The sequence below is a fragment of the Procambarus clarkii genome, chromosome 58 (assembly GCF_040958095.1).
Source record: "Procambarus clarkii isolate CNS0578487 chromosome 58, FALCON_Pclarkii_2.0, whole genome shotgun sequence".
In the NCBI taxonomy this organism is placed as follows: domain Eukaryota; kingdom Metazoa; phylum Arthropoda; class Malacostraca; order Decapoda; family Cambaridae; genus Procambarus; species Procambarus clarkii.
This window is the reverse complement of record NC_091207.1, coordinates 18,295,515-18,309,092: the sequence shown is the minus strand read 5'-3', so window position 1 is coordinate 18,309,092 and position 13,578 is coordinate 18,295,515. Positions and strand designations below refer to the sequence as shown.

The 13,578-nt window shown below is 44.7% G+C and overlaps 1 protein-coding gene across 5 annotated transcripts in view; it reads right to left on the bottom strand.

The window, feature by feature from the left end:
- The window catches only part of Papss (PAPS synthetase), a 55,085-nt gene that overhangs the window by 26,214 nt on the left and 15,293 nt on the right, over window positions 1-13,578 (bottom strand). For 2 of the 5 annotated variants that reach the window (XM_045758036.2, XM_045758037.2), the window contains exon 1: window positions 13,178-13,265. The exons of the other annotated variants lie outside the window; for them this stretch is intronic. In XM_045758036.2, the coding sequence (XP_045613992.1) occupies window positions 13,178-13,255 (78 nt within the window). In that variant the 5' untranslated portion in view covers window positions 13,256-13,265. Of the gene's footprint in view, window positions 1-13,177; window positions 13,266-13,578 lie in introns of those variants that run through there. 5 annotated transcript variants of the gene reach the window in all.

Below are 13,578 nucleotides of genomic sequence, written 5' to 3'. Positions count from 1 at the left end.
CATAAGTGACAGGTGTCGCCACACACACACATGTGCCTCTCACACCTGGGGAGTAGCATTTTAAAAGTTAAAGGAAAGTAATTTGCATGTCTGAAACTGCAGATTCGTCAGAAAGCTAATGATTTATTCACGTTTATACGACTGATGTGAAATAAATCTAATTTAATGTGTTACTTACAACATCAGACTTATGAAATATGTTTTCAGTCTTTTTGAACGATATACTGTACTGTATTTACTCTTGAATTTATGACAAACATTGTTTCAGTCACATATACAGTACATATACTGTATACACTTTTTTTTGCCATTTTCGTATTTTTTGTAAGGCTATAAGATTATTATATTTCCCCTTATCTCCTGTTCATCCAACAAGGCTGGAAGCTTAGATATCTCGTGGCTCGAGTAGGGTCTAACACCTGAGAAAATTATGTACTCTCTACGTCATTGCTGTTCTTAAACGAATCCAATTGAACCTAAATAAATTTTGTTTTATATATGGTGTGCCCGAGGTATGTGATGTCACAATGATGTATAATGTTCATGTTGGTGCAGGCTGGATCCTAATGGAATGAGTTGAGGCGGGCTATCTCCTGAGCTGTATATCAACTGTAATGATCTACCAGAAATTTTTGCCACTTATCAAATTTTTAAACTCTAGGTAGTTCATGCATGTGATTGTAACCTTTCTGTCGCCACCCACTAGATTGGTATATGTTGCATAGCAACTGAGGACCACATAAAGAACGTTATGCGAGGAGCCTATGTCGCGCTTTCTAAATTGACAATTGTTTTTAAATATATGGATGGTAAAATACTAAAGAAATTGTTCACGACTTTTGCTAGGCCAAAGCTAGAATATGCAGCGGTTGTGTGGTGCCCATATCTTAAGAAGCACACCAACAAACTGGAAAAGGTGCAAAGAAATGCTACTAAGTGGCGCCCAGAACTGAAAGTCAAGAGCTACGAGGAGAGGTTAGAGGCATTAAACTAGAAGATAGAAGGAAAAGAGGATATGATCACTACGTACAAAATAGTAACAAGAATTGATAAAATTGATAGGGACGATTTCCCGAGACCTGAAACGTCAAGAACAAGAGGTCACAGATTTAAACTAACTAAACAAAGATGCCGAAGAAATATAAGAAAATTCACTTTTGCAAACAGAATGGTAGACGGTTGGAACAAGTTAGGTGAGAAGGTGGTGGAGGCCAAAACCGTCAGTAGTTTCAAAGCGTTATACGACAAAGAGTGGTGGGAAGACAGGACACCACGAGCGTAGCTCTCATCCTGTAACTACACTCAGGTAATTACACTCTTGACCACCACCACTCCTGTCTCACCCACTCTTGCCCACCCCTCTCACTCTATACCCTATGCCACGCCTCATTCCAACCCTATGCATTGGACTAGGGAACAAACATGGAAAGGAGACATTGGCGGGTGGCGGCGAGGGACAAGGTGATCCAAATTAACAAGATGGTCATTCGCATATGGGGGGGGGGATTTCAGAGAGGAACTGAGAGTAATGAGGTTGACAATAAGCAACCTACAAGATGACCTGAGGACAACAAAGGAGGAGATAAAAAGCCTCAATGAGAACACTACTCAGTAACAAATACCAACCCTCCCTCAGGAAGCTGGTAATATATCAGTAGAAGGGACTTCTACAGTACAAGCCTCATTAGCAGAAATGCTTAGAAAGAGCCCAGAAGCTATGTCTCTAGTGAAGGAAATTGCTATGAAAGCAGCCACTTTTCAAAAAGCAGCAAGATGTACTAGTCAGCTGTTGGAAAGGAAAAGAGCAGTAGTCATAGTAGGTATTATAAAACAAGATGTTTCCAGTCAGGTATAATGGGGAACTAAGGACAAGCTACAGTGACAGATCCTGAAGGGGTGGTACAGATGGGGGAGGGGGGGCCTGAACAAAATATAGAGATGGTCTTCAGGCTTGGCCAGTACAACAAGGACAGAGATCGGTTGTTATAGTATTCACGAATGAGACCACAAAAGAGGAAGTTTTAGCAAAGGAAAGCAGACATTAATTTCAGTTACAGGATGAGAGTTACGTTTGTGGTGTCCCATCTTTCCGGTACTCATTGTCATATAACACCTTGAAACTACCGACGGTTTGGCCTCCACCACCACCTCACTTAACTTGACCCATTACAACATGTAATGAAACTTAAAATGGTATTCCTTCAAAGAGATATGACAAGGGATGAGAGAATCATAACATATGCAGTGTTTCCACAGGACTACTATATAGTAAGGAAAGAGAGGGAGGGAAGAGGAGGAGAAGGAATGGCTCTGCTGATAAAGATGGACTGGAATTTCAAAGAGATGGACATCCCAGGCTGAGAAGATTTCAGAGACTACATAGGAGGCACTATGATAATGGGAGGACCAAGGATAATAGCAGTAGTAATATATATACCCCCCCCCCCATTAAATGACACAAGGCACAGACAGAAGCATGACAGGAATAATATGGCAACCATTAACAGAAGAAAGAGCAGCTTCTATTGCCTGAAGGAAGAAATCAAAACTGTTAATCACGGGTGACTTCAACCATGGAGAGATAGACTGGGAAAATAGAGAACCACCACATGGAGGGGACAGAAACATGTAGAACTAAAATATTAGATGTGACAAGAAACTTTCTATGCCAACATGTCAAGGGGCCCACAAGAATGAGAGGAAATAATGAACCAACCAGACTTGATCTGATATTCACCCTGAACGAGTCAGACATAAGGGAAGTCAAATCAGAAACACATCCCCCCCCTCCCCCCAAATAGGAATGACCACATTGTACTAACATTTGAGTGTGGTGGATGGAGAAGTAATTATAAAAAAATGCACCAGTGCTCCGTAGTGGAGTCCATATATAGTCAAGCACAAAACGAAGTTAGAAAATGTTCGGAGGTAAGCCATCAGGCTAGTCCCTAAGCTGAGGGGTATGAGCTACAAGGAAACATTATTGGAATTAAACCTCACGACACTGGAAAACAGAAGTTAGGGGAGACATGATCACCACCTATAAAATTCTCAAGAGGAAATGACAGGGTAGATAAATTATTTAGCAAGGGTGGTACGCAACCAAGGGGACACAGGTGGAAACTTAGTACCCAGATGAGCCACAGGGACGTTAGAACAAACTTTTTCGGCGTCAGAGTAGTTAGTAAATGAAATGCATTAGGATGTGATGTGGTGGAGGCTGACTCCATACACAGTTTCAAATGTAGATATGATAAGAGCCCAGTAGGCTCAGGAATCTGTACACCAGTTGATTGACGGTTGAGAGGCGGGACTAAAGAGCCAGAGCTCAACCCCCGTAAGCACAAATAGTTGAGTATAATTAGGTAAGTACCCACCCGGGTGGGGGGGGTTATCTTGAGATGATTTCGGGGCTTTAGTGTCCCCGCGGCCCGGTCCTCGACCAGGCCTCCACCCCCAGGAAGCAGCCCGACAGCTGACTAACACCCAGGTACCTATTTTACTGCTAGGTAACAGGGGCATAGGGTGAAAGAAACTCTACCCATTGTTTCTCACCGGCGCCTGGGATCGAACCCGGGATCACAGGATCAGAAGTCCAGCGTGCTGTCCGCTCGGCCGACCGGCTCCCTATCCCCCGGCCGACCGGGGGTGGGGGGGGGGAGGAGGAGAGTATAGAAGAGTTCCGTTACGTCTGCAATAGCACTTCACCTTGACCCAGCTGGCGGACATGCCGACCACAAGCTGGACTGGTCTACGTGGGACGCCCAGCCCCCCTCCCCGCCCCTCCCTAACCTACACCTTCCCTTACACCTCTGGTCTTCATAGCCACATTTTTGAGGACAGATTCGACAAAGAATTCTAACAACATGTTAAGTTCAATTAGAAGGCACCAACGTGCCCTTAGTGTCATGCAAGCACTGGTAGGTAAGAACTGTTAGGTAAGCACTGTCTGCACACTCCCCCTTCCCATGAGGTGCGGACCGGCGGTGGTGGTCATTCACCCTTATGGCTCCATCCGTCCCGTTGCTAGACTAAAGCGAACATAACGGGAACAACAAACCAGCTAGTATAATGCTATAATGAAATAAAGTCAGAAACTGACGCTTTAGCATACCAAACATGCTCTTTTATACACTATGGTGTTTAGGTTAATACGAAAACACCGCATTGATTTGCACTATTAAAGCATTAGCTGCAATATTTCAACGTCAATTTGGGACGTTCTTATTTACTTGTATCGTCAGTACGGTAAGCATGTCTCCATCGTGTTGTGTAGCAATACTCAGGCAATCACAATATGATATCTCGCCCCTTTTCAATCTTCTTCTTCTTGTGCACAGTGAACTAGATCCAGCACAGAAAGATCTCGAAAAGTTCGCGATAGGTTGACTGTGATTGTAGAGTGGGTGAGTATCTGTTAGTGGATACCTGCTTATGGCTAGTATGAGAAGCCGTAATGTTCGTCGTGTAGAGACTTCCTGTAGCCAGTTATCATTCCCCATGATTACTGCCCACGCCACCTCGTTCCCAACTCTCAGAATACACTGTTATATCAGTAAGGATTCCAGAACGTTGTTCAAATGAACAAGCACATACGATTGGCTTTCTAAGACTGTAGCAAACTCACCTTTAAACAAGCAAACAACAGGACCAACCAGAAAACACACTAGACCTTACTTTCAAAACAAACTGATAAACAATAATTTTAAGATACATATTACTCAAAGTCGCGACTTAATCGAATTTCATGCGAGCATAGACAACAAGAGAGGAGAGCATCACAAAGCCTTGCGGAGAATTAAGTACGAATATGTCAAACTTGGAGAAAATAGTCATTGTGCCATTATAAATATGCTGATCATGTGCGACCATGTTAGTGCCTGTAGAAATAGGCACGGAGGCACTAGACATATCCTCCAATCACATGCAACTTATTTAATAAATACAAACAAATTGTAATAAGAACAGAGCTCCCTATGAGCAAAGAAAGCAACTCTTAGAACTACGGACTCAGTTTCTCCCGAGTGAGACAAACAAGGCTCTGGAGGCTACTGAGCTACAGCTGATACTGCCGCTATATACCCTAGTAGAGGTCAGGGCGACTGTCGGAGGGTGAAGGGGCAGGGAAGAGGGTGGAGGGGCACGGAAGAGGGTGGAGGGGCAGGGAAGAGGGTGGAGGGGGCAGGGAAAAGGGTGGAGGGGCAGGGAAGAGGGTGGAGGGGCAGGGAAGAGGGAGGAGCAGCTCACCTATACTAAACATTCACCACTACCACAGGTGTGCTACACACATCACACCAACACCTGTACCTATAAAACTAGAAAAAAAATCTGGCGAGATTTTAAAGCCAACCGGTTACTGATAGCCATCAACCGGTTATCAACCTGTTTTAACGTCTCCCACCTGTGACGGCACCGGCCGTTCTCGGTAGAGTTCCCAACGTCAAGAAACTGTCGTACTTAAGTGCCTTATCCTAGCCTACCAGAGGACCCACCAACAGAAAACGGGACATAATATAATTTTCGCGACCCGCTACCATTTTTTGGGCTAAGATGCGACGTGATATTCGAAGGACGGGTTGGAGGGTGACGCTTTACTTTGTAATAAAACTTCCATTTCGTCCTATCTATCAGACTCCAATAATACTGATTAGATTTTTTTTTATTGTTGCCGCCTGAGGCGGCTAGTTTATTGTGCACCCCATACTCATCCTGTGAGCGGTAGCACAAAAGGTCTTTATCAAACCTCATCTTAGATTATTACATAAACAATTTCATCTATCCTGCACACCTTATAGTTACAATGTCAGCTAGTTAGAGAATGTTCCATTTCAAGAGTTATATATTTACAGTAAAGTCATTATACATTAATGATAGGTCTTATCGCTAATACATAATTGTTTGACCAATGGGGATATTAGTCATAGGGTTTATTATTAGTCTTCACAATACTGAGTTTCTCAAGCTCATATGTCATTTATCTACTGGGAGCGAAATATGGATACAGTGCAAGGATTTCAGGTATTTTATCCTTGGTAATAAGATAGGTTACCATATAATACAGCGTGAGCTTACATTTATCTCTAAATGGCTCAATTTACTGCAATAATCGTTACTGCTCTACCAGCTCTAGACAATACTATGGTGCCACAATGGGAGCCCATCACTGACTGAAGGGCTCACAATGGGAGCCCATCACTGACTGAAGGGCTCACAATGGGTGCCCATCACTGACTGAAGGGCTCACAATGGGAGCCCATCACTGACTGAAGGGCTCACAATGGGAGCCCATCACTGACTGAAGGGCTCACAATGGGAGCCCATCACTGACTGAAGGGCTCACAATGGGTGCCCATCACTGACTGAAGGGCTCACAATGGGAGCCCATCACTGACTGAAGGGCTCACAATGGGTGCCCATCACTGACTGAAGGGCTCACAATGGGAGCCCATCACTGACTGAAGGGCTCACAATGGGTGCCCATCACTGACTGAAGGGCTCTCCTCTTGCTAGTCCACTAAGTGTTTATATTTTTTGTATATATATATATATTTTTTTTTTTGCCCGGAAGGTGGAGTTTACTGGTGAGCGTCACTCATGCTGAGTGCCCCCCCCCCCCTCTCCCAATTGGGAGAAAACCCGCTAGGTTGTTCATCCTGTCACCTGTACGCTGATACAGTTGGGCCTTACTTAACCGTATGAAGTGAACACTATCAAAAATTATTAACAATTACCTCCCCCTTAACATACGTTATTTTGCGGGTGGAAAACGGGTATTTCTTAAGAGTACAGTGTCTACAGTTGAAAAATAGCGTTTTCCTAACTGAAACAATGTGGGGTTTATTATTTCACTCGTAAGTCTATTTTTTAAATGGGCGCAATCTTTCGGGTAGTGGTCAAAGCGGTGCAACCCGTTCTCGCACTTTCTTACAGTCAATATTGACTTATTAAATACGTACATATGTGACATACTAAACATACTAGTTTACCTTAAAAAGCTTCATAGAAAATACCAACCTTACCTAACCTTCTTAGTATGTTAAGATAAGCATCTTATTGCTTCGTAATTACAATTATTACTTAACCTATACCTATAATAAGTTATACAATTATTACTTAACCTATACCTATAATAGGTTAAGTAATAATTGTAATATATACCTATACCTATAATAAGTTATACAATTATTACTTAACCTATACCTATAATAGGTTAAGTAATAATTGTAATATATACCTATACCTATAATAAGTTATACAATTATTACTTAACCTATACCTATAATAGGTTAAGTAATAATTGTAATTACGAAGCAATAAGATGCTTATCTTAACATACTAAGAAGGTTAGGTAAGGTTGGTATTTTCTATGAAGCTTTTCAAGGTAAACTAGTATGTTTAGTATGTCACATATGCACGTATTTAATAAGTCAATATTGACTATACGAAAGTGCGAGAACGGGTTGAGCGGTGTCCGTCACTCTTGCCATAGATTCTGCAGCTGCCCTGCTCCGCTGTTGGGTTGTATCCATGTGGGTGTTACATATTCTCCCTCAGCCACTTACCTTTCGTCCATAATGACTGGGATTACCAGCTGCCGCCACATTGTACCAGCACACACATTCATAGTAATGTTCTGCTGTTGTCCCTTCCTCCGTTACCTTGTCACGGTGTTATTGACTGATGCTACCCTCTATAGCCTGTAGAAGTCTCGAGTCGGAAGTGTATATTCAATGTGATCTCTTTCAGCATCCTCAGCAACTAGCACATCATGCTCGTTCATGGAGGGAATTTACACGAACTTAATCATCCTTCCATGATTGGTCAATATTTTCACAGCTCTCCCGACTTCAACGACTGTTCCTCGGTTTTCTGATTCATGTTTTTTCCCCAAGACTTTGTAATACGGCTTTTGAATCATTGCTGATCTCTGCTCCTTTTGTGTTTCTAGTTATGTTAATGTCATAACAAAAGGCAGTTAGCTGTGATTGCGTTGAGAAGGCATAGTTCTCTATGCGTGCTTTTCATTTTAGATTTGAAGGACATTATTCTTAATTACAGAGTATGCTGCTCTAGCCCTACCATTAGTAGGAATTAGAGGAACCATCAGTGTAAATTTGATCTAATCTATTGTCGGCTTCTTTATTAATATCCTCGAGATACTTGTAGATTTATTGAGGTATCATGTTGGATTTTTTCGTTGTCGTCTCATGTTGACCAGACCACACACTAGAAGGTGAAGGGACGACAACGTTTCGGTCCGTCCTGGACCATTCTCAAGTCGATTGTCGAGAATGGTCCAGGACGGACCGAAACGTCGTCGTCCCTTCACCTTCTAGTGTGTGGTCTGGTCAACATACTTTAGCCACGTTATTGTGACTCATCGTCTGCATTGTCGTCTCATATTATGTTGCATTGTTCATCCTCCGAGGGAGGCGACATCTTTACAGGCACGAGCTCACTTACTCACGCAGCTAAAGATCTCCACAGTAGTAAACTGGTCAGTGATGCCACTTTTTGCTATTTGTTTCCAACTGTAATTAGCACAACATATTTTGTTTCTTGGTGATATCATTGTAGTGTGGGCCTCTATCTCAATTGTGAGCTTAGCACTTCAGTTCCTTAACTGGGCTTTTAACTCTGGGGATGTTGTTGTTATAGATTCAGCTACTCGGAACAAGTTCCAAGTAGCACGGGCTATGGTGAGCCCGTAACTTACCTGGCACAGGAGCGGGGCAAGAAGCACGGGCTATGGTTAGCCTCGTGGACAGATGTCTCCCGTCTGAACTCTGGGGAGGGGACGCATCTTCTAATGTTGCGGGCTATTCATGCCCGTGCCACCTCTTGGCTGGCTTAATCTTCATCAATCAGCACTTCTAATAGGTTCGATGTTTTGACAGTTTTTTGGTAATCTAAATATTGTCATAGCTTCCTTTTGAATGCTTTCTAGTCTTTTAATTCGAGATGTTTAAGATAGCTTCTAATGTTATACATCTCATAGTTTCAGTGTTATACATTTGTTTTACACTGATGGGGGTATAATGCAGAGAAATATTGCAGGGTGAATATTGTAATGTTGCAAAGTATTGACAACAAAATTAAGAAATTTTTAAAAAAAATAAAAAATGTTAAAAGGATCGTTCAGTGTATGTCGGGTAGGAGATTCCATTTCCACGAAGGTTAATATTGCTAGTTAATGTTACGCTGTAAACCGTATTTCGCCAGTTGAGAGTAACATCACCTGTCTATATATATTTCTGTCTCTGTCTGTCTGTCTGTGTGTGTGTGTGTGTGTGTCTGCCTCTCTCTCTCTCTCTCTCTCTCTCTCTCTTACTTTTCCTGAGTATAAATCTTATAATATGTAGTGTCTAGTGAAAATGGTTACAGGTTAGAGGAGGGGAAGGACAGACCAACGACCGGAAGAGCGGGATTAAGGCCAGTGATTGACAGGTAGCAGATGAGGTGGGAGGAGGAGCAGGAGGAGAAGGTGGGGGGGGGTGTCACAAACGTATGGTGCCCAGCTCAGGTGTAAGACGGACCTCCAGCCCAGAGGATGTGAGGGCTGAGGGGAAACACCGTGACTCACACCTGGAGGGAGAGAAATATCTACATCTTCCCAGCGAGACATCAGCTACTACTACACACACACACACACACACACACACACACACAAGAACTAAGAGGCATGAGTTATGAGGAAAGGCTGCGGGAAATGCACCTCACGACACTGGAAGACAGAAGAGTAAGGGGGGACATGAACACAACCTACAAAATCCTCAGGGGAATCGACCGGGTAAACAAGGACGAACTTTTCAACACTGGTGGGACGCGAACAAGGGGACACAGGTGGAAGCTGAGTACCCAAATGAGCCACAGAGACGTTAGAAAGAACTTTTTCAGTGTCAGAGTAGTTAGCAAATGGAATGCATTAGGAAGTGATGTGGTGGAGGCTGACTCCATTCACAGTTTCAAATGTAGATATGATAGAGCCCAATAGGCTCAGGAATCTGTACACCAGTTGATTGACGGTTGAGAGGCGGGACCAAAGAGCCAGAGCTCAACCCCCGCAAGCACAATTAGGTGAGCACACACACACACACACACACACCTACCTGGTTGATGGGGTTCTGGGAGTTCTTCTACTCTCCAAGCCCGGCCCGAGGCCAGGCTTGACTTGTGAGAGTTTGGTCCACCAGGCTGTTGCTTGGAGCGGCCCGCTGGCCCACATACGCATCACAGCCCGGTTGGTCCGGCACTCCTTGGAGGAAACAACTTAGTTTCCTCTTGAAGATGTCCACGGTTGTTCCGGCAATATTTCTGATGCTCGCTGGTAGGGTGTTGAACAACCGCGGACCTCTAATGTTCATACAGTGTTCTCTGATTGTGCCCATGGCACCTCTGCTCTTCACTGGTTCTATTCTGTATTTTCTTCCATGTCGTTCACTCCAGTACGTTGTTATTATACTGTGTAGATTTGGGACCTGTCCCTCCAGTATTTTCCATGTGTATAATATTTGGTATCTCTCTCGTCTCCTTGACCAAGTATCCATCTCCATTCATTTATTATCATCATAATCTCCCACCTTCATACTTGGATTCATCTCTACCATATTACACTCCTCCATGCTTACTCTCTAACGTAACTCCTATCACTCCTTACTTCCATTTGTTTGTTTTTCACTAAAAAAAATCCTATGCACATTTTTTTTACATTTTTCAATATTTTTTATTTATTTTTTATTTTTTCAATTTTTTTTCTTCAGTACTTTGCAACATTACATCATTCACCCCAATACATCATCCTCCTCATCATCATCATCCTCATCATCATGCAACATTCATTAATATAAGCTGGGGACTAGAGGGAAGGAATTATGAGGGAAAAGCGGCAAGCCATTACGACTATATAGCCCTTGGAAGGGTCAGGATAAGGGTTTGGGACAAGCGAGGGAAGGAATAGTGCACAACCACCTAGACAGTCGGGGATTGAACGCCGACCACTGCAGCTGTACTCCAGGGGCCAGATTCACGAAAGCACTTACGCAAGCACTTACGAACCTGTACATCTTTTCTCAATATTTGGCGGCTTTGTTTACAATTATTTAACAGTTAATGAGCTCCGAAGCACCAGGAGGCTGTTTATAACAACAACAGTTGATTGGCAAGTTTTCATGCTTGTAAACTGTTTAATAAATGTAACCAAAGCCGTCAAATATTGAGGGAAGATGTACACGTTCGTAAGTGCTTGCGTAACTGCTTTCGTGAATCTGGCCCCAGGGCGACTGTCTGGCGCCTCCAATATCACGTGTGACTTTCTCTCCTTGTATGGAAAATAATACAACCCGTTCTCGCAAATTCGTAGTCAATATTGACTTATTAACTACGTGCATAGGTGATATACTAAACATAATAGATACCCTTAAAAAGATTCATAGAAAACACCGACCTTACCTAACCTTGTTAGTATCTTAAGATAAGCATCTTATTGCTTCGTAATTACAATTACTTAATCTGTACCTATTATAGGTTAGGTAATAATTGTAATTACGAAGCAATAAGATGCTTATCTTAACATACTAAGTAGGTTAGGTAAGGTCAGTGTTTTCTATGAATCTTTTTACGGGTATCTATTATGTTATGTCACCTATGCACATATTTAATAAGTCAATATTGACTTATTAAATTTGCGAGAACGGGTTGAATAATATACAAGAACACATTTATGGTGTTTCACAAGTGCTTTAGTGGTAATGGCTTGGCGCTTTCTGATGATAATTGCCTTGGCTTGGCAGGGTTGGTAATGGTATGGTGTGTAGGGAGAGAGAACCGGGACCCGTGCAGCGCCCCGGTTGGCTCTTTAAACTCCCCAAACACACACAGCAAAATATTGTTATTCTCAACAGAAGCGTCATACCTGGAGAGCGTTCCACTCCCTGAGCCCCGCCCCCCCCCCCCCCCCCCCCCGCCATAACTGTACATTACTGCACACAATCCCATCACACTCCAACAGGTCCATGGGTACTAACGAGGCTCGGAGACCTGTGGGTACTAACCAGGCTCCTAGACCCGTGGGTACTAACGAGCCTCGGAGACCCGTGGGTACTAACGAGCCTCGGAGACCCGTGGGTACTAACGAGCCTCGGAGACCCGTGGGTACTAACGAGCCTCGGAGACCCGTGGGTACTAACGAGCCTCGGAGACCCGTGGGTACTAACGAGCCTCGGAGACCCGTGGGTACTAACGAGCCTCGGAGACCCGTGGGTACTAACGAGCCTCGGAGACCCGTGGGTACTAACGAGCCTCGGAGACCCGTGGGTACTAACGAGCCTCGGAGACCCGTGGGTACTAACGAGCCTCGGAGACCCGTGGGTACTAACGAGCCTCGGAGACCCGTGGGTACTAACGAGCCTCGGAGACCCGTGGGTACTAACGAGCCTCGGAGACCCGTGGGTACTAACGAGCCTCGGAGACCCGTGGGTACTAACGAGCCTCGGAGACCCGTGGGTACTAACGAGCCTCGGAGACCCGTGGGTACTAACGAGCCTCGGAGACCCGTGGGTACTAACGAGCCTCGGAGACCCGTGGGTACTAACGAGCCTCGGAGACCCGTGGGTACTAACGAGCCTCGGAGACCCGTGGGTACTAACGAGCCTCGGAGACCCGTGGGTACTAACGAGCCTCGGAGACCCGTGGGTACTAACGAGCCTCGGAGACCCGTGGGTACTAACGAGCCTCGGAGACCCGTGGGTACTAACGAGCCTCGGAGACCCGTGGGTACTAACGAGCCTCGGAGACCCGTGGGTACTAACGAGCCTCGGAGACCCGTGGGTACTAACGAGCCTCGGAGACCCGTGGGTACTAACGAGCCTCGGAGACCCGTGGGTACTAACGAGCCTCGGAGACCCGTGGGTACTAACGAGCCTCGGAGACCCGTGGGTACTAACCAGGCTCCGAGACCCGTGGGTACTAACATTGAGTTAACTGTAACAAAGAAATGAACATTTAAACATTGGCTATCTTGGGAGTGCAGAGTGGAGCTGGAGTGTCATATTACTGGAAGTTGTATGTCCTTGTGGTATTGTGTACCTGGTGTAGGGAAGGGTTGTGTAGCGAGGCTAACGGTACACAGGAGGAGGTGAGCAACCAACCACAACAGTTTAGCGGAAACACATTACAGTACCTCATTTATGACTGGACGAGCGTTGTGTGACATCCTGCCTCGGCACCCGCTACTGATCAACTGACACGTCGCCCACATTCTCCACCCAGGCCGGCCCTACCCCCTGGCCCACACCCAGGCCGGCCCTACCCCCTGGCCCACACCCAGGCCGGCCCTACACCCTGGCCCACACCCAGGCCGGCCCTACACCCTGGCCCACACCCAGGCCGGCCCTACCCCCTACCCTATGAATATGTATCTACTTATTATTTTAATATACAAACCGCCAGATGCAACAGTTGAGGAATTCACTGAACAGATCCACAAAATAGAGAATATCCTAGATATCCTAGCAAACCCAGTACCAAATATCATCTTACTTGGAGACTTCAATCTACCCAGTTCAAAATGGAGAATAGTAA